Source organism: Sapajus apella, unplaced genomic scaffold (genome assembly GCF_009761245.1).
Source record: "Sapajus apella isolate SASKATOON/1434 unplaced genomic scaffold, GSC_monkey_1.0 scaffold274, whole genome shotgun sequence".
In the NCBI taxonomy this organism is placed as follows: domain Eukaryota; kingdom Metazoa; phylum Chordata; class Mammalia; order Primates; family Cebidae; genus Sapajus; species Sapajus apella.
This window is the reverse complement of record NW_022437214.1, coordinates 207,797-235,210: the sequence shown is the minus strand read 5'-3', so window position 1 is coordinate 235,210 and position 27,414 is coordinate 207,797. Positions and strand designations below refer to the sequence as shown.

The following is a 27,414-nucleotide window of genomic DNA, read 5'->3' as shown; positions in this document are numbered from 1 at the left end:
TCTTCATTCAGTTCTCAGAACCTGGAAGTCCTCATGAAGGTGATGGGCTATGAAACTTCCCCAAATTCTCCATCCTAGAACTTGGGGTGTTTCTTGGAGTTTCATGTCCGTTTGTCACCATAGAGGAACGCAGTTTTTCTCCCCAGGTTAGCAACTGTGTAGGACTTCTTTTTTACTTTTTTCTGTATCCAGTCTCATCTATTACTGTATGGGGACTTGTTGAAGAAAGTTTCCCAGCCCGTGTGTGTCGAAGCCAAAGGTGGTGTCCCTGCTGTGGGAAGAATCAGAGGGGTCAGGTACCCTTGGGGAAGGGGCTGGGAAAGAGAAGCGCCCATGCTGAGCAGGTGCTGGGAGGTGAATCCCCCAGGGCAATGGAAATAATATGGAAGCAGGGTGCTTGAGGGCAGGCAGGCTGGGGAGGCGACTGTGAAGGTTCTGAGGAGTTAGGAAAGAAGAGGAGCTGGAGCCACCCAGGGAGGAGGGAGTGAAGGCACAGGCTTTGGGATCCCTCCTCGGCTCCATCTTTCTTCCTGACACCTCAGGCAAGGGACTACCCCTCTCTAATCCTTGGGGTTCTCATCTGTGAAATGGGGGCTTGTCCTGGCTCATGGGATGTTAGGGGCAACTCACAGGGGTGGTCAGCTCTGGGCATTCCTAAGGACTTAGGGAAGAAGAGCCCACGTGCCCCACAGTGGGGTCAGTGCCTGGAACCATCCCAGTGCCTCTCCTCCAGCCAGGGCTTAGCAGGCCTGAGCCGTTATAGGCTCACAGTTCCCTCCCCCATTAGAGAGTATTGAATAGGCTTGATGGTGTCCCTGTCTGACCTCCTGTCTGTCTGGGATTAAGCCTCTGCTTCTCTCCTGGCCACCCCTCGGGTGGCCCCAGCAGCCTCTGGGAATCGCTTCCTGCTCCCACTCTGGCCTGTCTTCACAACGGCCCTGGGCCAGCCCTCCTGCATCTTCACCCTCCTCTTTCCTCCCCTGAACACTGCTGGAGCCCCAGCAGGTGTCTTTCCTGGCATCTGGTTACCATGTCCAGGCTCACAGACCTGGTGGCTTCACTCCTTCACCCCAGAGCCCTTCTGGCTGCTCAGGACCCGTGATCAGGTTGAACCCCCTCACCTGCCTTAGTGCCTGGCCCCAGCATCCCTGTGCAGCTCATCTTTGGCCATGCCAGCCACCCTCTGCCAGGAGCAGCCTTCCTTCTCTGTCACTTAAAGATGTCCACCCAGCCGCTGCTCCTGGCACCATCTCTTGAGGATGTATCTCTAGACGCCCACAAGTCCCCACCTGGACCCATGTCAGGACAGTGGCCAGGGTTGTCCCTCCACTTAATACTGGCCCTGAACCATGAGGTCATGCACCTGCCGCACAGTGCTTGCATACCTGCACTTCACATTGCTGGTGCCATGGCTGCCTGATTTCTGCTGACTGTGACATTTTTCCCTAGGGTGACGCCTGGAGACCCTTTCGCCCTGGCCCAGCTGCAGGCCCCGGGATGCTCTGGGCATGGCCTCTGGAGCCCCACAGAAGAGCAGCCAAATGGCCGGTGGAGCTGAGGAGACCCAAGGCTTCCTGGACACACTCCTGCAAGACTTCCCAGCCCCACTAAACCCGGAGGACCCTCTGCCGTGGAAGGCCCCGGGGACTGTGCTCAGCCAGGAGGAGGTGGAGGGCGAGCTAGCCGAGCTGGCCATGGGCTTTCTGGGCAGCAGGTAGGCCTGTGCACCCCCAAAGGGGATGGGGAGTGAGGGCATGGTGCCAGGGCCGACCAGGCCCCCACATGTCCAGCCCCACACAGGGATCTGCAGCCCCAGATCCCTGTGGCAGCACTGTGTGGATTTCCTGTGGCTGCTGTGGCAAAGCACCACACACTGGGCGCTTATGAAAGCAGCAGAAGCTTATTCCTTCACAGGACCAGAGGCCAGAGTCCAAGATCAAAGTGGCAGCTGGGCCATGCTCTCTCAAAGGCTGTAGGGGAGAGTCTGCTCCAGGCCTTTCTGTTAGTGCCTGGCCTTGACTTCCTGGAGGTCCTTGGCTTATAGATTTATCCCTCCTATCTGGCCTTCTTGCACGCGGCATCTCCCTGTGTGTCTGTGCCTTCACACCTCCCCTCCCTGCCTGCTGTGTTTCTCTGTGGCTCCTCCCCTTGTAAGGACACTGGACGTTTTGGACCAGGGGCCGCCTTCCTACAGTGTGACCTCATCTTTCTTTCTTTTTCTTTTCATGGAGAATGGGATGTCGCTATGTTGCCCAGGCGGGTCTCGAATTCCTGGTCTCCATGGATCCTCACATTTCTGCCTCCCTAAATGCTGGGATTACAGGCATGAGCCACTGTGCCCAGCTGCTGTTACCTCATATGAACATAACTAATTACATTTGCAGAGATATTAACTCCAAATAAGATCACATTCTGAGCCACAGGGGCTAGGACTTCCACATACCTTTTTGGGGAACACAATTTAATGCATAAGAGGTGATAAGCAGTAAGTCCTGTTTCTGATCCGTGTGATGGACAAGGAGGCAGAGGTTGGTAGATAAGAGACTGACGTGAGGCCTTATAGTCAAAGAGTGGCAGGGCCACATAGCACCCTGGCCACCACGATCTGAGAGGTAGCTGGCGCTGTCCCCATTCCACAGATGAGGAAGCTGAGGCACAGAGAAGTGGCACAACCAGCTAGCAGATCTTGGGTAAGATAGAGAGGAGTGTATCCACCAGCAGATGGTGTATCTATTTCCTAGGCTGACCTCAGAGGTCCCTTCCTTGCCATGCCCTCTCCTTCTTCATTTATTCATTCATTCTGCAAGTATTTGTCCCATGAGAGATGGTGAAGGACAAGGTCTCTTCTCTAACCCTCTCTGCTCAGACAGGGTCTTAGAGTCAGGCTCTCTGTCTGGCACAGGGGCTGCTCATAGAGGCAAGCGAGCTGGTGGGCCACATGCTGTTTCTGTGAACCTAGTCCCTCTCTGAGGGGATGTGCCCATGGTCCCCAGTCCAAGCATCACCCAAATCACCTGAAATATCCCCTGAAGCTGTGACAGGCCCTCAGCCATAGCTCCCTCTGACAGAGCCTCTGAACTTGGCAGCTGCCTCAGTATCCTCCAGGCATGCACTTCCTTTGCCCCTTGCAGCAAAGCAACACTGTTCCTGACACCCATCAAGGGCCTAATTTCCTTGATCTCAGGCCCCAGCAGAGTCAATGACTTGCCCTCTCCCTGTGCGGTATGGGCACAAAGGTTGCTGAGTGTCAGCCACATGCAAGGGCCGTGCCACCCAGCATCCCCCACAGCCACCTAGAGCTCAGGAGGAAACGCCTGGTGACCACATTCCATGGGGTTGTGGTATGTGCAAAGGCTGTTATTGGCTTGTTCTGGGGAAATATTTTAGAGATGTGGCACAAAGTGAATCAGCCCCGCGTGGTGGAGCAGAGTGGGCCCAGCATGACGGGAAGTGAGGGGAGGCCCCATATTCCGCCCTCTCTAGTGGAGCAGGTGGCACTTGGCAGGGAGCAGGGGAGTCCAGACCAGGGAGTTCTACAGCCACTGGGCCTTCGCGGAGGTGGCAGGGGGCCGTTGCTGCCCTGAGATGAAAACCCAGGCCTGGGACAGAAGAGTTGGTCCACCTTGGCCCAAGCGTCATGAGGTGAGCAGGCAGAGCCAAGTGGTGCCAGCTCCAATCTGGGAATCGGGTGGAGAAGCCATCCCGGGGAACAGCAGAGCCCAGGCATTTGCTGGACGTGCGTGCAGCACAGGTGCGGAAGACGGACGGGCCATAGCAACAGGGTGACATCAGCCTTCAGTTCCTGGATAGGGGGAGAAGGGCACAGAACAGATCCTTCCTTGGGGAAGGATCCAAGGTGGGAGGGCCTGGATGGCTGAGGAGTGAGTAGGCAGCACAGGTGACCTGCCCAGCAGGGCCCCAAGCTGAAGTTGGGGTCAGTGCCAGGGGTCCAGGGGAGGCAGTGGGTTTTGGGTTTAATGAGGGAGCAGCAGGACTTGTTGAGCAGCTGCTCTGTAAGCTGCCTAGTGATGGGTGCAAGCGGGAGGGGCACAGAGATCCCAAGCCTCCTCAGCCCCTAGAAGCCTACCCTGCATGGTGGAGTAAAGTGGAGTATTTGAAGGTCTTATATTTTCCTGCCGTCTTACTGGATTTATCTTTTAAGTCGTTTTTGTTCTTTTCTAGCATCTTTTTTCACACACAGGTGTGGATGTCCACAGGTGTAGTCAGCACTTGGGGTCTGAGCCTTACATGTTGTCTACACTGAGTCCGACTGTCCACACACACACACACACATGCTCATACATAGTCACAATTCCACCCCTGAGCTCTGCTTCCCGTCCCCCAGCCGGAGGATGGGCTCTTGGGCATGAAGGGCTTTGAGCATCTCGGTCCCTGGGCTCTTTCACAGATTGTAAAATGCATGCTTCTGAAGGCCATCCAGAAGTCAGAACACCCAGTCTGCAGAGGGCTATTTACGTCTTGTCTCCCCTCTTGTTTGCAGCCTCCTGTCACATATTTGGGTCCCTGAGCAGTGCATACTACACGCTAATGATTCAAGTGTAGTTTTCATCTCTGCCACTAGACTGTAAACCCCTTGTAACTGCCCCTACCCCCAGGTCGGCTATACAAGTGTTCCTCAGGCACCTGGGCCTTGCACACACTTTGGCTTGTCCCCGGAACATCTTCCTACCTTGTGTAGGAGCCTGCCCTGCAGAATCAGGGTGGATCCGCACCGTGCAGTAATGCAGGGCTGAGGACCTCTAGGGCGTATCCCAGTCAGAACCCTGGGATGAGGTGGGAACTGTGTCCAGGAAGGGGATGCTGGTGGCCTTGGCCAGGCATTATCTGGATCCCCACAGCCGGAAGCTGCTTCCCTGCCCCCAGCAGCAGCAGTGGGTGGGCAGGAAGCTGAGGCCTGACCTCGCTGGGACCAAGGGGAACAGGCGTCCCTCCTCCCACTGCGCAAGAGGAAAACCCAGCAGTTGGCAGGAAACCCCCAAATGGCAGAGGAACTCATTTCTCATGTCTTGGCTGGTTGTTTTTCAAAGAGAGTTCCAGAGGCTTCTGTGAGTCACCCTTTCATTTTAAAAACTCAGGAATCCATCCCAGTAGATTCCTGAGACCATCAGTAGCTCGGGCGCCCAGCCCCCATGGAACAAGATCTGTCTGTCAGCCCGTGCTGTGCTGAATCACCTCGCCACCCCCGGCATAACCCCCTGGCCCCCACTCTCAGGAACAGGCACACAGAGGTGAATGTGTGTCACCCAGCTCCCGGGGCCCCCACTAGGTAGGGTAGGCAGATTCCAGGAGTCAAAATGCATGATAGAGGTCATAGGGCCACTGAGGGATCCATCCCTTCTGCCCAGAAGACTCAGGGATGGCTCCGTTCAGACACTTCTCCCCACTGCCCCCCTCAGCCACAGCTGGCTTCAGTGTCCCTACCCCTAAACTTCTTCCCCTGATCTGCCCCATGTCTCTCTTCTGCACTGCCTATTTGCTAAAAGATGCTAACTCAAGGTTAACATTTCATCCCGTCGGTTTGCTTTCAGCCTGCTATGACCTCCCTTTACACCCATCTACACCTCCTCGACTCCTCAGCTCTGTTCTGTGACGTTGAAAGCAGTGACCCAGTCTCACATCTTAGAAACCGTTCCTTCGTGGCCCCCAAAAGGCCACCCTTGGGTCATCCCCGCATTGTTAGCCATGCTCTGACCCTGTGGGACCAGCCCCCATCCTCATTCATTCCACAGCTCCATCTCCTGCCCAGACCGTGTTCTTGCAGGCCCTCGAGCCTCTTGACCTCCATGGAACCCAAGAGTCTCCATGGAAACAGAGCCCACTGCCCATCCCCTGCCTGGCCCTGCTCCGTCCCCATTGGCGTAATTAACTCTACCACGAGCCTCCTAGTTGCTCAGAACAGAAACTTCGACACTGTCCTTGCCCCTTCCTCTATACTGCCCGGCTGTGTCCCCTCCTGTTCGCCACCACAGCCCTGCGCAGCCCAGGTCTTGGACTCTCTCCTCTGGACAGTCATCACTCTCCACCAGCCCACCCTCCACACCAGGGTCAGAGAGGCCTAAAAGCCCCATTTGATAATGCCATGTCCCTCTTTAGAACAGACCATAGTTGGCCAGGGGCAGTGGCTCATGCCATTATCCCAGGGCTTCGGGAGGCTGAGATGGGAGGATCACTTGAAGGCAGGAGTTCAAGACCAGCCTGGACAACACAGTGAAACCCCATGTGTACAAAAATTTTTACAGATTAGCTGGACATGGTGATGCATGCCTGCAGCCCTAACTCCTCTGGAGTCTGAGGTGAGAGGATCTCTTGAGCCCAGGGGTTTGAGGCTGCAGTGAACCATGACTGCACAGCTGTACTTCAGTCTGGGAGACACAGCAAGACCCTGTCTCTAAAAATAAATAAATAAAACACAAACCAATGGCAGTGCTTCCCTGTTACCATAAAGCTTGGCCTGCCCTGTTCCCACAACCCCTCACCCCAGTGGCCCCTATGGCCCCATCTGCCCAGGGACCTCGTGGACCATGCACAGCCTCTGCCAAGTATGCCCATGGGTCCCACACCCAAGATCAGTTGCCTGGAGCTGCTGTACAGATAACCACAGACCCAGCAGCTTAAACAACAGAAGCGTGCCTCATGCTGGTGGCTGTCGTCTGAGATCAGGATGTTGACACAACTGGCCCTTCTGGTGCTGTGTGAGCAACCCTTGGCACTCCCTGGCTTGTAGTCTCATCCCCTGGGTCTCTGCCTCATTTCCCATGGTGTTCTCCCTGTGTGTGTGTCTGTCCAAATTCCCCCTATTTATGGAGATATCAGTCATTTGGGTAGGGGCCCAGCCTGCTCCAGCATGACCTCATCTTAACTAATTCCATCTGTAATGACCCTGTTTCCAAATTAGCTCCATTCTGAGATACTGGGGGTTAGGGCCTCAGCGTATGAATTCTGTGGGGACACAGTTCAACCCAGAACGCTCCTCATCCCCCAGGGTCCCCAGTGGCGTGGGTGATTCCTCTGCCCTCCTGTGGCTGGGAGCCATCATCCGCATGAATGTCAGGCAGTTTGCTTATCCATCAACAGCCCCCTCCCCACCAACTCTAGCCCCAAGTTTGGTCCAGTGCCTCAGCAGATGGTTGCGCATCTGCCTCTGCCGTTGTATGACCTTCCTGTCCCAGCTCCCTGAGGACAGGGGCCACCCTGCTCGCTGTTACTCCTCAGCATATGGGCTGATGGTTGGGGAAGGGGTGCTAGGTGTGGTCACCTACTGGGAGCTGCCCCTCACTTTCCCCTCCTCACCCCTAGGAAGGCCCCACCACCACTTGCTGCAGCTCTGGCCCACGCAGCAGTTTCCCAGCTACTACAGACAGACCTTTCCGAATTCAGGAAGTTGCCCGGGGAAGAGGAAGAAGAGGAGGAGGAGGATGACGAGGAGGAGGAGAAGGCCCCTGTGACCTGTGAGTTCTTTCTTCTGAGGTAGCCCCAGGGCTGCTTAGCAGGCAACAAAGGGTGAGGAGGACATTGTGGGAAGCCCCATTGATTGGGGTCCCTAAAGGTGCTGGGGCCCTCGCTCACAAGGGCAGCAGAATCAAGGAGCAGAGGCGGCTTGGGGCACCAGCGAGGTGGAGGGTGGTAGTCACACCCCTCTTCAGGTCATGCAATTCCCAGTCAGCTCATGAGGCAGGGTGGGTGGCACAGACACCCTCCTGTGTCCCGGTCTCTCTTAAGTTCCAGAGCAGCCCAGGAAATGAATGATGCTTGTCTCGTTTCACAGAGGTTCTCACAGGTAATCTCACAGTCATGCAGCCAGGTTCAGGTGTACTCTGTGTTGTACCTCAGTTACATGTGCCCAGGCAGGTGAAGTCAGGGTCAGCCAGGTGGCACGCCGGCGGGTCTCAGGGGCAGCAGTGGTACCCTCAACACTCAGGCCCCCTGCCTCAGCGGCCGAAGTCAGGATTTTATTGGGTGGAAACGCTCTATGGTGTCTGTGAGCCCCATGGTTAGGTGCTGGTGGACGCTTGTCTGTCAGCCTGCTCCTGGGACGGCCATCAGCACGATGTGACCCAGAAATAGAGAGGACGCAGAGCCATTTGACAGAAGATCTAATTTTAAAAAGCAGATTTTATGTTACTTTCTTTCACTTTCCTAGTAATTGCATTTTATTATATTTCACCAAAGTGTTGGTTGATGTTGGAACAGAAATACGGGGAGTGAGAGTTGCAGGCTGCAGCAGGGGTGCCACAAGGGGGTAGCAACGCCCCACCCAGCTGAAAACTTGTCCCTCCACAGGCCAGCAGGCAGCAGAGTCACAGTGGATTTCCTTTCCTTGCCATTTCCTGTCTGCCATTTCCTTTCCCTTCTTCCCTTGCCATTTCCTTTCCTTTTCCTGTTGTTCTAAATTCAGCATTACTAGTGCATGCGTGCATCGAAGGAAAAGCAAGGAACAAGGTGGGGGAAGAGATAGAAGGCGAATACCCAAAGCCGCCAGCATCAGTCGGCGCCGGTGCTCTCCTCCTCGCTTTGGTCCCCTGCCCTCTGCCCTGGCTCCCTGCCCGCGTTGCCTGGGAGCGCAGCCTCGCCTTTGCCTGGGAGACAGCTGTCCACAGTGACAGGAGACCATTGTTCTCGGCAGAGCCAGTAGGCTTCCGGCCAGTGGCAGCTGCTGCTCCTCAGCTTTGCAGCCCCACCAAGGGGGCGCCGTCACTGCTGCCTGGCCCCACCCAGCCCTGCAGAAGGGTCTCTGTGGGTCCACGGGGGAGACAGCGCCACCTGCCAGTGTGAAGGAGTGCTGCTGCGCTAGCAGCAGCCCTGTCCCACGCCCAGGGATCCTACAGGCCTGGGAGCGTCCCTGTCTGTCAGAGCGCCTTGCGCACAGACCTGCCTAGCGGCCTTGATCATGCCCTCCTTGTCACGGGAGTAGAATGTAGTAAAGTCTTTGGACTTTGAGCCACCCTTACAAAATTGCATCGGGGCGGGGATTGTATTGTAAGAATCGCCACCGAAGGGAAGCAAGTGGCTAACTCTGTGGCTGCCAGCCAGCCCTCCTGTTTGCAGCCCCCTGTCACATATTTGGGTCCCTGAGCAGTGTATACCATACACTAATAATTTGAGTGTAGTTTTCATCTCTGCAACTAGACTGTAAACCCCTTGTAACAGCCCCTGCCCCAAGGTGGGCAAGACAAATATTTCTCAGGCACCTGGCCCTTGTACACACCTTGGCTTGTCCCTAGAGCATCTTCTTGTCTTGTGTAGGAGGCTGCCCTGCAGAGACCGGAATCAGGGTAGATCTGCACAGTGCAGTGACTCAGGGCTGAGGGCCTTTAGGGCATGTCCCAGGTAGGACCCTGGGATGGCTATAATCAGAGCAGAATCCAGAAGTGATTCCTGAGGTCGTGGGGCTGCAGCCCTTGGCATGGGGAGTCTGTGGGCCGGGCAGCACTGCCTCAGCCATGGCCTTTGCCTGAGCAGAGTCTAGGCTAATGGAAGCCGATGGAAATAGCAGCAGCACCAGGGGCAAGACCATGAGCCGCAGCAGCAGCAGCTGAGTCTCCCCCCAAGCTCAGGCCTGGTAAGCACCAGGAGCCCACAGTTTCCAAAGGGAGTGAGGAGGAGCTCATGGCATTTAGGGGCAGTTTTCTGGGCACAGCTGCTCTCAGGGAGAGGAAGAGGAGGCAGTGCTGCGAGTACTGGCTGGACAAGGGGGGATTTCCTGGTTTGCAGGGGATCCACTGGCCAAACTTATATGGAGCCACCTTCCCTCAGCTGGGCCTGTCCAAATGAGTTATCAGGCCCCTCCTGCACCCACAGCCTTGCCAGTCCCCAGTTCTTGCCAAATGCTTGAATGGGCCCCTGTCTTGGCCGTGGCAGCAGCAGCTGGCTCTGGATGCCCCCACCCCTGCCTTGATGTGTGGATTCCCACGGACCTTTCTGTGACCTCCTGTGTGCACAGCCTTTGTGTTCGTGTTTCTTCTTCAGTGGCCCCCTCTGGCCTCAGCCCTTCTCCTTTTCTTCCATAGCCTCCTCCTTTGGGCAGGAGTTCTTTCCTTCTCTCAGTTCCCCATGTCCTTTGGGTATGGCCTGTGACACTCAGTTTCTGCCCTGTTTTCAGTTGCTTGGCCTTGAACTCCTGCCCTCAGGTGACTGGCCCTGACTCACTGTGCTTGGCACATGCACCTGAGCTGGCAGGAGTTCCAGGAGGGTTTGTGCATTGAAGTGATGTGAGTCTCTGAAGGCAGAGCCTCCATGGTCTCCTTTGGGCCTGTTACTGGTTGATCTTTTCTTGAGAAGCCACGCTTAGGTAGGATTTGGTTTTTCCTTTTAAAATGAGTATTGTAGCTTGTATTATTTTTTGCTACGTAACAAATTGCCACAAATGTAGTGGCTTAAAACAGCAGACGTTTATTCTTCCAGTTTCTGTGGGTCTGAAATGTGGGAGCAGCTTAGCTGGTTGTCAACGGGTTGTGATCACATGGATGCCAGCTGGACTGGAGGGTCTGCTTCCAAGGTGATTCTGACACACGGCCATTGGCAGGAGGCCTCGCTGCTTGTGCATCCTCACAGCTCAGATCGAGCGATAACAGGGAAGGAGGAAGAGGGCTCTACATATAGGCAGAAGGCACAGATCCTCTGAGTTTATAGCATCTGAAGTACGCACGGTCACTGCCACTCTTCATCAGAAGCAGTCAAGTCCCACACTCAGCAGCAGGAAGTGAGCTCCACCTCGCAAAAGGGGAAGTCAGAGAATTTGTGGACATCCTTTAAAGCCATGACCACACAAGACTAACACTTGTAATGGAAAATTGGGAAAGTATTAAGAAAGTGTACTTCTGGAAAAGCTGCCCATGGAACTGCCACCTGCAGCCCCACTCTGACACCTTGGTTGTGTGCTGTTCCTGCCTTTATTTTCTGGCTTTGGTGGTTTTTCATGGACTTGTGGTTAAACTGCATATGTAATTTTCCTCCTTTTTTCACTTAATGTCATGACATAAGCGATTTACGTGCTCATAAACTCTATAAAAATCAATTTTTAGTTTTCTATTTTAAGAGACCACGTCTCCGTCTGTCACTCAGACTGGAGTGCAGTAGTATAATCGGAGCTCACTGTAACCTTGACCTCCTGCCCCAGCCTCCTGAATAGCTGGGGCTGCATATCATACCACCACACCGAGCTAATCTTTCTCTTTTTTTGTTGTTTTTGTTTTTGTTTTGTTTTTGAGACAGAGTCTCGCTCTGTTGCCGAGGCTGGAGTGCAGTGGCTGGATGTCGGCTCACTGCAACCTCCACCTCCCGGGTTCAAGCAATTCTCCTGCCTCTGCCTCCCCAGTAGCTGCCACCATGTGGCGCATGCCACCACGCCCAGCTAATTTTTGTAGTTTTTAGTAGAGAGGGGGGTTTTACCATGTTGGCCAGGATGGTTTCGATCTCTTGACCTCATGATCCGCCCACCTCGGCCTCCAAAGGGCCTGGGATAGTTTTTCTTTCCTTTTTCTTTTTTTTTTTTTCTTTTGAGATGGAATTTAGCTCTTGTCGCCCAGGCTGGAGTGCAGTGGCATAATCTCGGCTCACCACAACCTCCTCTGCCTCCCGGGTTCAAGCAATTCTCCTGCCTCAGCTTCCCAAGTAGCTGGATTACAGGCACGTACCACCACACCTGGCTAATTTTGTATTTTTAGTAGAGACAGGGTTTCTCCATGTTGGTCAGGCCGGTCTCCAACTCCTGATCTCAGGTGATGCCCGCCTCAGCCTCCCAAAGTGCTGGGATTACAGGTGTGAGTCACCACACCCAGCCTTAGTTTTTCTTAGTTTTTCAAGCTCTTATGTGAACAGCCTTCATTGTTCTGGGATGAGTCTGCAGCAGTGCCATGGTGGGGTCATATGGGAGTAGCATGTTTTGTTGTGAAAATCATATTTAATAGCAGCTTAATTCTTCATGAAGAGACTAGATCATAAGTTAAATATCATTCCTTTGTCACTGGATATATAGCATTTCTAATTAATGGGCAATTACAAGTGATTCTGTACTTTGTCTTTAAATTGTTTTTGTGTTTCTGACAATTTCTTTAGAGTGGGTTCCCATGAGTAGTCGCTCTATGGAGGGGTGGAAGACTTCAAGGGCTAAGTTGCCAAACTAGACATTTCTAACTCCGGTCACAGGCTGCCATGTGCGCTTTATTGAGTTGATGTGCTCAGAATGCCCTGGGAGGCGATGGGGGCTGTGCAGGCCCTTGTGGGAGCTGTCAGGGAGCCAGCAAGGCTTCAGCTGGCTTGGTCAGCACTTCCCTGACAATCCCTCTATTGTGCCCATTAGTGCTAGATGCCCAAGGCCTGACACGGAGTTTCTTTAACCGGCTTTGGGAAGTCGCCAGCCAATGGCAGAATCAGGTGCCACTGGCTGCCCGGGCCTCACAGCGGCAGTGGCTGGTCTCCATTCACGCCATCCGGAACACTCGCCGCAAGATGGAAGACCGGCATGTGTCCCTCCCTTCCTTCAACCAGCTCTTCGGCTTGTCCGTGAGTGCTCCTGTGCCAGCCCTAGGGACAGCTTCGGAGGGCTGGGGCGAGGGTGGGGGTCCCCTGGGTACCAAGAAGAGCTGCCCACCAAGGCTGAGGCAAGAGAGACACCCATCAACTGCTGTCTCCAGGTGGAAGTATGGGCAGCCCTGAATCCTCTTCCCTGGGGAGTCTGGGAGGCCCAGTTCATCATCCCAGCATCTTTGCGCCAGGGCAGTCGCCAGCTCTTGAACTTGCCCAGCAAGAGACTAAGAAGGGCAACAATGTGAATCTATTATAAGGAAGGCCTGGGCACCACGTTCCCCTGACTCCAGCACCAGGAGCCACCTTGGGCAGCCCCTCATTTTATGCTTGTAGCAACTCAGAACAGATGGTCTAACCAAGGCTCCTGCGAGCTGTCATTTTGCAAACCTCCCAGCTCATACACACATAAGCCGGGCTGCCTTGTGGATAGCGAAGGCCATGCTGATTCTCTCAGACTCTGCCCCATCAGTGCCTGCCACCATACCCCCATGGGAGCAGCCTGGGTCCCGGGAAAGGTCAGCGGGTCTGTGACTCCCACTGCATCCCCACCAGGACCCCGTGGACCGCGCCTACTTTGCTGTGTTTGACGGTCACGGAGGTGTGGATGCTGCGAGGTATGCTGCTGTCCACGTGCACACCAACGCTGCCCGCCATCCAGAGTTGCCCACAAACCCTGCGGGAGCCCTCAAACAAGCCTTCCAGCACACCGACCAGATGTTTCTCAGGAAAGCCAAGCGAGAGGTAAGGACTGGCAGCTGGGCCTCAGGTACAGTTTAGAGGCCAGTGAGAGTCCCTGCCTCTGCAGTGGGAAAAACGCCAAAGGGTCTGGTGGTGCCGGAAGGTCCTCACTGAACATTGCCAGTGCTCCTTCCATTTCTTCTACAGTGTAGGGTAAAGGGGATTTGGTTCTCACTTGAATGGAAGCAACACAAATCCTGCCCCGACCCAGCATGCCAGGCCTCTCGGCTCCACAGACCTGCCTCCCACAGAGGGTCTGCAGGCCTTGAGGAAGGCAGCCTGTGGTCAAGCGTTCCTGGGATTTTGTTTTAATGAAATGTGGCAAGGTGACAGACACAGACCTGTACCTTAACAAAGAGTCTGCTGCTCAAAGTTCCTGAGAGGAAGGGCCACACCACACAGGGACATGCGTGGAAAGCACCGAGGTAGTTGGCACACAGAGGGGAAACAGGCAAGCTGGGCCCGGAGCCTTCTCTGCAGCCTCCCCAGGTCTTTGCTGTCTCGAGAATCGGCCCCTCCAGGACCAGCAAGGCCCCAAGATGTCAAAGCATCAAAAGGCAGAAAATAAAAAACCTGATTAATCTATTGCCCATTTCCCCTTCCTCCTCTAGGCAGGTTCTCAGCAGGCTGCTGGTGTCCTCTGGGAACATTCTTTCCTAGGGAGTTACAGCCACAGGCAGGGATGAGACATTTTTTTCTGAAAGAAGAAAGAACAGGGGCCTCAGGCCCCTCTTCTGTGAACTTACCCACTCTGAACCCCACTAGCATAATTTGACTAGGTCCTCCTTGCAGCCCTGTGAGGTGAATTCTAATATTGTACCTATTTTAGACATTGGGAGACTGAGGCTCAGGCTGCTTACAAGATATGCCCCAGTGAGAAGACACCAGGGGAAAGGCGCACTTTTATCACAAGCTTGAGCACAGACCTTCATGGAAATGAGCAGAGCAAAGCTTTGCATCTCAATAGAAAACCATGCGGTCTCTGCAGCTGCAAGGAGCCCAGTGAAAAGCAGGCAGGCCTCTACTCCTGGCCCCTCACCTCAACCCCAGGAAGTGACAAAGACCCCTGAGCTCAGGGCTGCTTCTCAGAGTAGAAAAGGGATTCTCTGAAGCAGGCATAACAGCTTTATTGAGGCTGGGCATAGTGGCTCACACCTGTAATCCCAGCACTTTGGGAGGCTGAGGCAGGTGGATCACTTGAGTTCAGGAGTTCAAGACCAGTGTGGCCAAAATGGGCACCTATAGTCCCAGCTACTCAGGAGGCTGAGGCAGGAGAAGGTCTTGAACCTGGGAGGCAGAGGTTGCAGTAAGCCAAGATCATCGTGCCACCGCACTCCAGCCTGGGCAATAGAGTGAGACTCCATCTCAAAAACAAAACAAAACAAAAATTAGCCAGGTATGGTGGTGGGCACCTATAATCCCAGCTACTTGGGAGGCTGAGGCATGAGAATCACTTGAGCCCAGAAGGCAGAGGTTTCAGTGAGCTAAGACTGTGTCACTGCACTCCAGCCTGGGTGACAGAACAAGACTTCATCTCTAAATAAATAAATAGCCGGGTACAGTAGCTCATAACTGTGATCCTAGCACTTTGGGAGACCAAAGCAGATGGATTGCCTGAGCTCAGGAGTTCGAGACCACCCTGGGCAACATGGCAAAACCCCATCTCTACTAAAAATACAAAAAATTAGCCCATGGGGTGGTGTACGCCTGTAATGTCAGCTACTCGGGAGGTTGAGGCAGGAGAATCGCTTGAACCCAGGAGGCGGAGGTTGCAGTGAGCCAGGATCTCGCCACTGCACTCCAGCCTGGGCGACAGAGCATGACTGTCTAAAAAAATAAATAAGTAAATAAATATCATCATTGAGATACAATTGACACGTAGTAAGTGTCACATATTTAACGTCCACAATTTGGCAAATTTTGGCTTATACGAATATACACCTGTGGATCCCTCACCACAGTAACAGGCATATTCAGGACCACTGGAAGCTTCATCGTCTGCTCTTCCCTGCCCACTCCCCAGACAACCACTCATCTCCTTTCTGACACTGCAGACGGTTTGCAGTTCCCAAAGGTGGATATGAATGGGAAGCTTCAGGATACACTCTCCTGTCCCTCAGTGTGAAGTTCAGTATGAGATTCACCCAAGCCATTGCATGGCTCAGTGGTTCAGTCCCATTTCTGGCTAAGGTTGTTCAGCCTGCACTGCATGTGCCTGCAGTGTGGACCCTGTCCCCGCCTCTTCTCAACCCTCATGGGCCCTCTTTCCCTACAGCGGCTGCAGAGCGGCACCACGGGTGTGTGTGCACTCATTGCAGGACCGACCCTGCATGTTGCCTGGCTCGGGGACTCCCAGGTCATTTTGGTGCAGCAGGGACAGGTGGTGAAGCTGATGGAGCCACACAGACCAGAACGGCAGGTAAGGGGATCCCTGCGCCCAGGCCCAGGATGTTCCCGCCCCCGTCATGCTGGGCCCACAGGGGAGCTCCAGCCTGGGAACCTTGGGAAGTACTAATCCTGGCACCTTTCAAGAGGGGAGGGCTCCCCACCTGACTTGAATGGCCAGGGAGTCCCATGTGAGCACTCTTTGAGAGTTCTGTGGGTCACAGCTATACGCAGCCCAGAGCTCCAGGGGAGAGCAGAGCCCTCTACACTAACAGGCAGCCCAGTGCAGTCAACGCAGCCCAGTGCAGACCAGAACCCGTCATACACATGGGTAGGGGGGCCACAGGCTGTGTGTGGGTAAGGAGGGCTTCAGGGAGGTGACACTGCCCTGGGGCTGGAGGGAACCTGGCTTAGGGCTATACTGAGTAGAGGCTGCCTGGGACCCTGGCACTCAGGTCACTCACCTGGACATGAGGATGACAGTCCCACTCAGACCCCATGTCACAAAACTGTCTCATCCGTGTGTCTCCTGAGGTCAGATCATGAGCATTTAGATATCACGGAATGACTGTTTATGTCTCAAACCCCATTTTTCACACATGCTGCTCTCCACCAGCTATGTTAGATTATCCAGGCACCTGGCAGGTAATTGTATATCAGCACATAGGAGCACCCGCCGTTTCTTGGGGCTGCGGACATTGCATTCATCATGCACTCCCTCATGGGTGGGCATGGAGGTCTTTTCAGTCTTTCGGTGCTAAATACAATGCATCTGTACCTACTTTGTGCAGCATTAATTGTTCAGAGTCAAGTGTATCTGTATCTGTAGGACACGTCCCCAGAAGTGGGATAGCTGGGTTGGAACTGATGCACTTACAGTCTGGGTAGATTTGCCAAGCTGCCCACCTCAGGCCATGCCAGCCAGGACTGGCATTACTTGCCTAAGAAGGTCCATTTCTCCACAGTTCTACCAGCCTGCAGGATTCTTCCTGTCAGGTAAGAGGGCTGTCTCAGGGCAATTGTTAAGTTTGCTTTTCTGTTACAGAGTGAGTTTAAGCATCTTTTCAAAAGTTGAAGATCATTTACACAGCCTTTCCTGCAGACACCGTTTCTTTCCTTTGCCCATTTTTCTCACCAATGTATAGGTTCCTTATCTGTGATGATGTACAGATATTTTCCCACATGTCTTTTCTGTTTTTTGTTTATGGACTTTTGCCACATGGAAGCTTTGTGTTTTTCTGTAGTTGAGTCAAGCAGTCTTTCCTTTTGTGGCTTCTGGGTTTGGAAAGCACAGCAGAGACCACAAGTCCTTGATGATTGTAACAGTCAGGGGTGGCTGTGTTCCTTGGCCTTTCACTGTGGCTTACTGTCTGGGCTGGGCCTCCAGCACGTCCTCTCCCCATTGTACAGAGAAGAAAAGTGAAGCTCACTCACTTGCCCAGAGCACACCGCCAAAGTCACAGATAGTCTCTGCCACTCCCCTGCCTCCACCACCATGGGGCATTTGGCACCTTCGTCCTCCCCAGGATATGCAGTCGGTAAAATATGGCCAAGTCAGGATTCATGCTGGGCCCACTCCCACCTGCTGCCTGCACCCCTTTTGGCTCAGCATTCAGTACCCCCTTGAAGCCCAGCGGGGACTTTTTTCAAACACTGCCTGAGCCCTGCAAGGTGGCACTGTGGCAAAGAGCATGGACAAATGGCCTTGCCTGGTCCTGGCTCCACCACTTCCAAGTCTGTCACACAGGAGTCCCTGAAGTTTGGGCTAAGGATTGAGTGGCCCAGTGCATGTGGAGTGCAGACATCAGAGCCCGCACAGGATAAGCACACACAGGTGTCTGTGTTCTTGGCTGCAGCCTGCATGGGCCAAGGAGTTCAGATCCAGTGCCCCCACCTCCCCTTCTCTGCTGCCACACTCTCCAGGCTTGGCTCCTGCTGTGATCCTGATCGCAGCCCACCACCCTAGAGAATTAATCACAGATCCAGGCCAAGGTTCTCCCACAAAAAGAAGCATCATGTCAGTTACAAGAGCAGGAAACTTGCCTCAATCTGGCAGGCTTCAACAGGGGTCCAGCTGCAGCACAGAGCAGCTTCGAGGAGTACGTGTGGAGTGTGTGGTGCTCTGCCTTGTTCTGCAGCTGTCTGAGCAGTCTCCTGCCTCTGCGCTCAGTTCAGCCTGTAAACACTGAGTGCCCACTCTGCACAGGATACTTTGTCGAGGCAGTGAAATAAAACAGGACCCACTTCCTGCCTCCAAGTCTAACGGGGAAGCAGGAGGAGGGCAAGGAGCTAGGCAGAATGTAGCAGAGAGATGAATGGAATGGAGCTGCATCTCAGGCAGGTGCGACTCCTGCAGGCTAGGGGAGAGACCAGGAGGAAAGGACAGTTTATGCCAGAATCAGGGCCAGGTATGGAGACATGCCCCAATCAATCCTCCCACCTCTTAAGGCTCAGAAAGCAGGAGGATGGCTTGAGCCCTAGAGGTCGAGACTACAGTGAGCTGTGTTCATGACACTGCATCCCAGCCATGGGAACAGAACAAGACCCTGTCTCCAAAAAAAAAAGAAAGCCAAAATCAGTGGGTAGGAGATTCAAGGGGAAGGGGAGAAGACCACCCACCTGCTGCTCCTACAGCTGGAGGAGCTGGGCTGCCCAGGCTGGGAGGAACTCTGTAAGAACTCGCTAGAAGCTTCCAAAGTGATCAGGCCACTGGAGGACGACTTGAGGGATGAGTCACAAAAGTGAGTCCAGGAGGGCAATGAGAGTGGTCACAGGTCACGCTGGCACGCCTGGTGGGCAGCCTGGGAGAAAAAGGGAGGAGTCCTGGCTCTGCGAGCGGAGATGTTGCAGAGAGCCTTGGGCATCCAGGAGGATGGTGGTGCTGTAGATGAGCTGCTGTGGTCCGGCTGGGTGGAGCACTGTGCTCCTAGGAGGCAGGAAATGGCTATTCACAGGAACCCATGGGCCACCAGCTCCGGCTTTGACCTGTGAAGCTGTTTCAGGCAGGTGGGAAGAATCAGGTATGAGGAGCAGAGGGAAGAGCTGGCTGTTGAGGGAGTGGGTGCTGGGGAGTCAGGAGGCGAGCTTCGAGCTTCAACGGGGGTCTAGCTGCAGCCCAGAGTAGCTTTGAGGAGCACGCAGGGGCACCTTAGCCTGGGGACGTGTTGGTCCAGACAAGGCTGAGCCTGGCCAGCACGTGACAGAGGTGGGAGCCACTGGAGGGTAGGAGGACCCAGGTGTAGGGCCAGGATTAGAGGGGCGAGCCCAGGGAATCTGTGCAGCCAGGGTTAGTGCAGCCCATCCAGCACGGGAGTTGGGGCATGGTGGTAGAGGGTTTGCAGGCTGCAGGGGAGCAGCATAGTCCCAGTGCCCTCCTGCCCTTTGGCTCCACCCTGTCCTCACAGCCATCCCTGGTGGTGGGGAGGGGCTTCAGGAAGAAAGGTTCTAAGCTCAAAAAGCCTACATGGTCCCCTGTGGGGGAGAGCCCACCTCCAGAGGGCATAGGGAGCAGCTTGCAGTTCCTCCTCCATCGCCCTCCCGCGTGCCTGCCTCTAGGACATTGAGGGGCTGGAGTGGGCTGGACTGTGTGGGAGGCAAAAACAGAGAAAGGCTCCCAATTCTCCCTGGAGCCTCCCACGCTCACAGCCCCTCCCCAGGGAACGCCTCTGAGGCACAGGGGAGAAGGCGCTGCTTCCTCTGCAACTCCTCGCCTTCTGCAGGCATCTTCACGCATGTGTGTGGGCACATGTATGTGTGAATATGCATCCGTACTGTGTGTTCATCCACTTGCCTCTCCCCACGCCTTTTCTCCTGCCCTCCTCTTTGCTCTCTCCTCCGATATTCCCTCCTTTCTGGTCCTCCTTGCCTTTCTCTTGCTCTGCTCAGACCCTGGGGTGGTGGATCTCAGACCCAGAGAGAGCCTTCGAGGTCCCTGTTCCTGTCTCCTCCTTGGCTTGATTCCTCAGTTCAGCTGGGACAGGAGCATCCAGCCCACCAGACACCTGTCCATTCGCCACACAGGCTCATGGCTGCGGCATCCAGTAAGACCAGGACTCCTGCACACCTGCGTCATTCCCACTGTGATGCCCTCTGCAAGGGAGCCACACAAGGAGGCCTGGTCCTTGGTGGGGTGTCTGGAGAGGGCTGTGTCCCCCAGGCCTCCTGCAGTGCATGTGCATCTCTGGGGAGGGGATTGGCTGATACCCCAGTCTGTCTAGGTGACACCATCACCTGGGGCATCAGAGTTCTCATGCCCAGCTGGTACCATGCTGGGGACCAGAGAGCTGGTGCTATGTGGGGTCAGGAGGTTTACCTGATAGGGAAACGAGTAAAGGACTCCCTCTTTCCCCAGTAGACTTGGGAGGTGCCTCAATCCCAGGGTGCCTCTGTCACTCCATCAGGGATGCTGCTGTGCAGCCTTCAGGCAGCAGACTGTCACTGGGGCGGCCTCTCCTTCCCGCAGAGGCTGATAGGAACAGAGATTTTTGGTTTGTTTTTTTTAAGAGACGGGGTCTTGCTATGTTGCCCAGCCTGGAGTGCAGTGGCTATTCACAGGCACAATCCCACTACTGATCAGCATGGGAGTTTTGACCTGCTCCATTTCCAACCTGGGCTGGTTCACCCCTCCTTAGGCAACCTGGTGGTCCCCTGCTCCCCGGAGGCCACCATATTGATGCTGAACTTAGTGCAGACACTTCATTGGCATAGCGCGCTGCAGCCCAGAACTCCTGGGTTCAGGCGATCCTCCCACCTCAGCCTCCTGAGTAGCTGGGACTACAGGCATGGGCCACCGTGCGCGGCGGAACAAAGAGGTTTCTAGAGGACTTGTGGCTGGCCCAAGCCTCTGTCCTGTCCTTAGAGGAACCCTAGGCCTGGGGTGCTGTGGTCCTCTGGTGAGTGGAGACTGTGCCTGGGCTGAGCTTGGGTTGAGGAGGACAAGAACTAGGCCAGGCACAGCGACTCACATGTGTAATCCCAGCACTTCGAGAGGCCAAGGCGGGTGGATCATGAGGTCAGGAGTTCAAGGCCAGTGTGACCAACATGGTAAAACCCTGTCTGTACTGAAAATACAAAAACATTTGCTGGGTGCAGTGGCTTACACCTGTAGTCCCAGCTACTTGGGAGGCTGAGGCAAGAGAATTGCTTGAACCCAGGAGGTGGAGGTTGCAGTGAGCTGAGATTGTGCCACTGCACTCCAGCCTGGGCAACACAGTGAGACTGTCTCAAAAAAAAAAAAAAAAAAAAGGAAAATGACTGGGCAGGCACAGGCTACAGTCGCCTGGCTCAGGCTTCCTTCACCCTGCTATGTCACATGCCACCACTCATGTCACATGTTCCGTCTTGGCCCAGCAACTTTCAGGGAAGGGACAGTGTCCCCGAGCTAGAGACAGGGAAGCAGAGTGCCTTGCTAACCCCAGAACGTTGCCCAGGGGCACAGGCAGTGCTGGTGACCTCAGATGATTTGTTCACTTTACCATTCCTGCAACTAAAGGAAATGTGAGTTGTTTGTCATTTCTCACTGTTTTTAATGATCCTAGTGTGGGTGCATCTCTGAGCCTCCTGGCTTTGTTCAAATGCTGCAGCTATGAATGCTGTCTTAGAAGCAGCTCAGCCTCCGTTCAGGTGGCAGCAGGGGGCCCCACGCCCCACCCCCTGGCCCAGGCCCCCGACTCTGGCTGTGTCCTTGCAGGATGAGAAAGCGCGAATTGAAGCACTGGGTGGCTTTGTGTCTCACATGGACTGCTGGAGAGTCAACGGGACCCTGGCCGTCTCCAGAGCCATCGGTGAGAGCCAGGGAGGCCAACCCAAGTGGGGGAAGGTCGCTCAGAAGCCCAGGCCTCTGGAGTGTGGCCCGAGGCTCACTGGGGTTCAGGGCGGCAGTGGAATAGGCCAAGGGGGATTTGTCATGCACTGCGGTGATATCTTTGTATTGTGAAGGGAATAGGGCAGATTCAGAGACTGCAGCACAAGTGATTGTGTATAAGTTATACTGTATGTTATTACCTCATCTAAAACAGCTCTCCCCAAATCTAGTGGAAACCTGTGGCTCTCTACCCTATGTGCTGGACATAGCACTTTCAGTATTCTGAAAATGAGGTTTATCCTCCTCCCCCATTCATGCTGATGATCGTTTTTTCTCTTTTGGGAAAAAAAAAAAGTAGTGGGTTCTCCAGGCATGGTGGATCACACCTGTAATCCCAGCACTTTGGGAGGCCAAGATGGGTGGGTCACCTGAGGTCAGGAGTTCAAGACCAGCCTGGCCAACATTAAACCCCATCTCTACTAAAAAATATATTAAAAAATTAGCCTGGCGTGGTGGCGGATTCCTATAATCCCAGCCACTCAGGAGGCTAAGGCAGGAGAATCTCTTGAACCCGGGATGCAGAGGTTGTAGTGCACTGAGATTGCACCGCCGAACTCCAGCCTGGGCAACAAGAGTGAAAATTGGTCTCAAAAAAATAAAATATAGGGGTAAGAAATAACAAACAATTTAAAAAGTAAGGACAGGCGCTGTGGCTCACGCCTCTAATCCCAGCACTTTGGGAAGCTGAGGTGCGCAGATCACAAGGTCAAGAGATCGAGACCATCCTAGCTAACATGGTGAAACCCCGTCTCTACTAAAAATTAAAAACTTAGCTGGGCATAGTGGTGCATGCCTATAGTCCCAGCTACTCAGGAGGCTGAGGCAGGAGAATCAATTCAACCTGGGAGGCAGAGGTTGCAGTGATCCAAGATTGCACCACTGCACTCCAGCCTGGCGATAGAGCAAGACTCCGTCTCAAAAAAAAAAAAAAAAAAAAAGTAGGGTGTACAGCTGGGCATGGTGGCTCATGTCTAATCCCAGAACTTTGGGAGGCCAAGCTGGGCGGATCACCTGAGGTCAGGAGTTTGAGACCATCCTGGTCAATATGGCGAAGCCCCATTCCTACTAAAAATACAAAATTAGCTGGGTGTGGTGTCACACACCTGTAATCCCAGTTACTTGGGTGGCTGAGGGAAGAGAATGGCTTGAACCCGGAAGGCAGAGGTTACAGTGAGCTGAAATCATGGTACTACACTCCAGCCTGAGCAACAGAGCCAGACTCTGTCTTAAATTTAAAAAAAAAAAAGTAGTCCAGCCTGCATCTCATTGTCTCAGCATGCTGTCCCTGCCGGGTCTCAGGCTGGGGGTCCTATGACCTCACCTGCTCCTTCCTGACTTAAAAACCTCTCCCTGCCCAGCTGACTGCCAGGGATTTGGCATCTATCCCTCTGACCCCTCTGAAACGTTCTGTCCTTCCTGGCAGATGTAGCACCTTCTTGACAACTCCTCCGCAGGCTGTGTCTTCCCTTGTGTCTCTGGACACTCCAGGAAGCAAGGCCAGGATGGGGCAGCTAGGACAGACAAAGGGGGAGCTCATAGGTCAAGGCAAGGGGGTTCCATTCTCAGGCAAGCAGGAAGCACTAGGCAGTTCGCATAAGGGATCAACAGACCCTGTAAGAGCAGGCTGGTCTCTGTCTCTGCAAGACGTGAGGTCAGGGCCTGGGTAAGTGGGAAGGAGGCCGCAGACGCTGGAGTCCTCTGACCCAGGTTCTTCTCTGCCTGTCTAGGGGATATCTTCCAGAAGCCCTACGTGTCTGGGGAAGCCGATGCAGCTTCCCGGGTGCTGACAGGCTCTGAGGACTACCTGCTGCTTGCCTGCGATGGATTCTTCGACGTCGTCTCCCACCAGGAAGTTGTTGGCCTCGTCCAGAGCCACCTGGCCAGGCAGCAGGGCAGTGGGCTCCATGTCTCTGAGAAGCTGGTGGCTGCAGCCCGGGAGCGGGGCTCCCACGACAACATCACGGTCATGGTGGTCTTCCTCAGGGACCCCCAAGAGCTGCTGGAGGGTGGGAACCAGGGAGCAGGGGACTCCCAGGCAGATGGGAGGAGCCAGGACTTGCCCTCCAGCCTCCCAGAACCTGAGACCCAGGCTCAACCAAGAAGCTAGGTGGTCTAGACCCCCGCCCTCCCCTTCCTCCTGCCCTTGTCCTTCTCCCACTCAGAGGCCTCAGGACCCAACAGGCAGCAGTGGACAGGGCGCCTGCCCCACAGTGCTTTCCCCAGCACCCGAGAGCCACGCAGGGTGCCCCCTGCAGCCCGTCCTGGTGGCTGTGGAACTGCACTGGGTGGCAGGCAGATGATAGAAGGCAGCCTAGGAGACCTCACCAAAGAGAAGATGGACCGGCTCTTGTTCCCAGCTCCCATGGGGCCAAGGTGGGACCAGAGGTCATAGGTGCCCAGTGGCAGCCAAACCAAAGACACAGTGTGCGTGGAGCAGCACAGCACAGTTATGCATGTGGGACCCTGGGGCGGACCCAGGAGCCAAACTCTTGAAGCGCCCCCTGGGTCAGGCCCAGCAGCGGGGTGGCCAGCCCGTGTTTCCCATGGCTCCTCTCTACTGCCGGGGCTGGATGGGTTGGTATCTACAGCTATGCCCAACAGGTCCTGGTTGGTCATGCTGGTGTTCCAAAGAGGAGAGCACAGCAGGGCCAGGGATTTGTTCTGTAGCAGCCACCCCTGACCCCACTCCAGGGCAGCCATGATGTGCTTGGACCCACCAGGGCCTTCTGGGCTGCTCTGTTCCCTGAGCTCAGAACCGGCGACGCACATGTGTCTTTTGTTGGTGTGTTTGTTTTTTCCAGGGAAGTCTAATTCAGAAGCAGTATTCCAGGTTTTCTCTTTGTTTTATCAGTGCCAAGATGATCTGTTGTGTCATATAATTTAAGCAGAGCTTAGCATTTATTTTATTCCTTAGAAGACTTAAGTATTTACTTTTTTAAAGCTATTTTTCAAGAAACCTTTTTTCGCAGTATTATTGAGTTTATTTTCTAAATCAGGATTGAAACAGGAACTTCTCCAGGTGGTGTTAATAAGCCATTCAAGTGCCTTACACAGCTTTGAAGAAACTAGGAATGCAGTGGGCTCAGAGAGGCCCATTGAGGTTTTTAGAAAAGCAGGATTTGTTTTGTTAGGGAGGGATGATTTTGGTGAGATCTTTCTGGAAGAGTTTTCCGCCTCTTGGTGATGCTGAGCACCCCCAAGGTTCCCCCGCCAGGTGACTGGCAGGACCTGTGGCTGCCATGTGACGGTGCCTGGGCCCAACAGCGGGGCTCTGGGCATCCCGGGTGACCTTGGCCTGTCTGCCTGCATTCCCACCCTCTCTGGCCTGGCTGGACCTTGCTGCTGTGTGATTGGAACACTCCCAAATGTCTTGTGAATTTGTAATCAAATTGGCCTCATTGGGAAAGACGCTTAATTAAGAGGTTCAAACAAGCACAGAGGCAGCCCGTGGGTCTCTGGCTTAGTCTGGAGGCAGTGGGGATGCTGTTAGGAGTCCACAGCACAGGCCATAACCCCTCCCCTTGCCGCAGTGGCTGGCAGCGTGCCTGCCTTGCTCTGCCCCGTGCCCTGAGCAGGTGTGAGAGCTCCACGTATCCTAGCACACCCTGAGAGGGGGCCCACAAGCGACCAGTTATGGGTGCCTCAGAGAGCTCACTGAGGGCATCTGGCGAGGCTGGGGGAGGGCATCAGGCAGAGGGAAGAGGTCAGGGGACCGGGGAAGGATCAGAGGCTTCCTGCAGGGCTGAGCCAAGCTGCAGGAAGGGCTGAGCTAAAGGTGGGCACGGCTGTTGCAAGCAGGGCAGGGGGAAGAGAGGAGAGAGGGAAGAAGCTGGGCTGTGTGGTCTCCATAGAGGCATTCAGAGTTCACCTGCAGACAGCGGGGACCCCAGGAAGGTCTGCACAGCTGCACCCCAGGCGTCTCAGCTTCGTCTCAGCTGGCCAAGGAGGCTTGCTAGAGCTGCCTTCCTGAGGGAAACCCTCTGTCCCGCAGGGAGCGGGGAGCCAGCCTTGCTGGGGCCCCACCTGCACACCCAGGCTTACCCCTCATTCTCACAGCACAGATTAGGTTGAGACCCTGCAGTCAATGTGTTACTTAAGGTCTCTTGATTAAGAAAAGAAAAACTTCAACATAGTCATTGTCATTCAGACATTCAGAGAATGGTTGGCCACCAACAATGACTGGGTATTGCTTGCTTAACTTGAAAGCCTGTTGCCTCCTTCTGAGGGTCAGCAACCAGAGCCCCTGGTGCCCTCTCAGCCCAACCAGACACAGGGATGCAGGTCAACCCTCACCACCAGCCCACCCCACCATGGGCATAACTTTGACAAAGGGAAAGAATGATTGGCATCTACTTTTCTCTTTTCTTTGCTAATAATCCTGTTCCTGGCTGCCAAGAGTGGAGTTTCACCCTGTGGAGGTTTGGCTCATATCACCTGGTGGTCTGATTCATACCCTGGCTTGAGGATCCACCAGAAGATCTCCCAGCCTCAGCGTGCGGAAAGCCATTTCCCCAGGCTCGTCCCAGCGCCACCGCTTCCCACCCCTGAGCCAGGACCCCAGGGGATGACTTTGCCCCATGCCTGGCAGAGGTGTGGTGTCAGCACTGGGAGCTGCTCCATCCTTGCCTTGGGGCCAAGGCAGCCCTCATTCACCCCTGCACAGTGGCTGGGCACAGAGGAGCACTCTTCCATCTTGACCGGTACTGCACCGAGAGCCACCAGGCGTCTTCAGCCTCCAGCCTCCTGCGCAACCTCTTCCAGCCACAGTCCCACGAGGGCCCCTAGCCAGGGACGCTGGTCTGTAAATTGTAATCCTCTCTCCAGCCTCAGCTCGCCACTTGTACTTTGTATAAGCTGAACAGGCAGTGCACCTCTGAGTGTCCCTTTTGTAAGGCCCAGGGTTGCACTGATTCTGCAGAGTCTGCAACCTCCTGGAATGTTGTGGGTGCAGGTGAGCCGGCGTGTCCTGGGGAGATGCTGCCAGCGCTCAGGGGCCCCTCCCACTGCCAGTGGGGTGGGGTGGTTAAGTGTTATTAGTGTCTATTCTTAAAATTAAGTGGGCTGGAGAAGAATGGAGCTCCAGATGCCAGCACCGTATATGGAGCACAAAAGCCGGGGAAGCAGGGCCTGCCTTACAGGTGTGACTGACTGAGCCCAGGCCTGCAGGGGCGGAGGGCGGTCCCTCAGAATCGCAGAGGCAGCTCCAGCCTCAGAACCCAGGATAGGAAATGTGTGTGTTTGCAGGGGAGAAGGACAGGGTGCTCGTGGCAGGGCCAGCATGCGACCCCCTCTCCCCTCCCCTGCCTTGGTGAGCCCAGTGTGAACACCAGGCCTCCTCAGCCGTGTTCCTGGGGCTGGGAGGACAGCTCTGGCCCTTCCTAGGACTAGCCCCGCCCCAAGCTAAATGGAAGTGAGGTGGGCTGTGTTAAAGTGGTGTTTTTGGTTTGATTCTGCATCTGTAGCTCAAAGAGGGCAGGCAGCCCCTGGAGTCCTGAGTATTCTGTGAAGGCTCCGTGACCCTGCCATTCATGTGCCATGAAGGCCTTGCCAAGGGTTTATCTGCATGCGTCTCAGTGGGCTTCTGCGTGGGAGTTGTGTTCCTGTGCAAGGGGAGTCTTGCTCCAGGACGGGACAAGTCCCAAGATGCCAGAAAGGCAGTCTCCCAAGGGCCCACCGTGCAGAAGTGTCAATAAACCACGAGTTCTGAACTCTGTTGCCTGACTCCTGCCTTCTTCCTGACCTCTGAGCATCTTGCCTCCTTGAATGTCCAGGATGTGTTTGGAAGCTGCTTTGATATTGGGGACCATCTGCAAATCTTGCGACACTAGCAAATTCTGGAGCGAGCCCTGGTGGCCTGCACCCCTCTGGTCTAGCCAGCAGCC

At 54.7% G+C, this 27,414-nt stretch overlaps 1 protein-coding gene across 1 annotated transcript; it reads left to right on the top strand.

The window, feature by feature from the left end:
• Positions 1–530: 530 nt before the first annotated feature.
• Positions 531–27,246, top strand: PPM1F (protein phosphatase, Mg2+/Mn2+ dependent 1F). The gene is made up of 7 exons (XM_032272015.1): positions 531–1,714; positions 7,318–7,469; positions 12,320–12,522; positions 13,099–13,287; positions 15,560–15,703; positions 21,359–21,452; positions 23,260–27,246. The coding sequence occupies exons 1-7, from the start codon at positions 1,509–1,511 to the stop codon at positions 23,637–23,639; spliced, it is 1,368 nt and encodes a 455-aa protein (XP_032127906.1). The 5' UTR covers positions 531–1,508; the 3' UTR covers positions 23,640–27,246.
• Positions 27,247–27,414: the final 168 nt, after the last annotated feature.

Bases quoted from the DNA above. Each gene is read 5' to 3' on its own strand.
- PPM1F (XM_032272015.1), top strand. From the start codon at position 1,509: ATGGCCTCTGGAGCCCCACAGAAGAGCAGCCAAATGGCCGGTGGAGCT. The intron at 7,470-12,319 runs GTGAGTTCTTTC...TGTGCCCATTAG, and splicing joins GGAGAAGGCCCCTGTGACCT to TGCTAGATGCCCAAGGCCTG. The intron at 21,453-23,259 runs GTGAGAGCCAGG...CTGCCTGTCTAG, and splicing joins GGCCGTCTCCAGAGCCATCG to GGGATATCTTCCAGAAGCCC.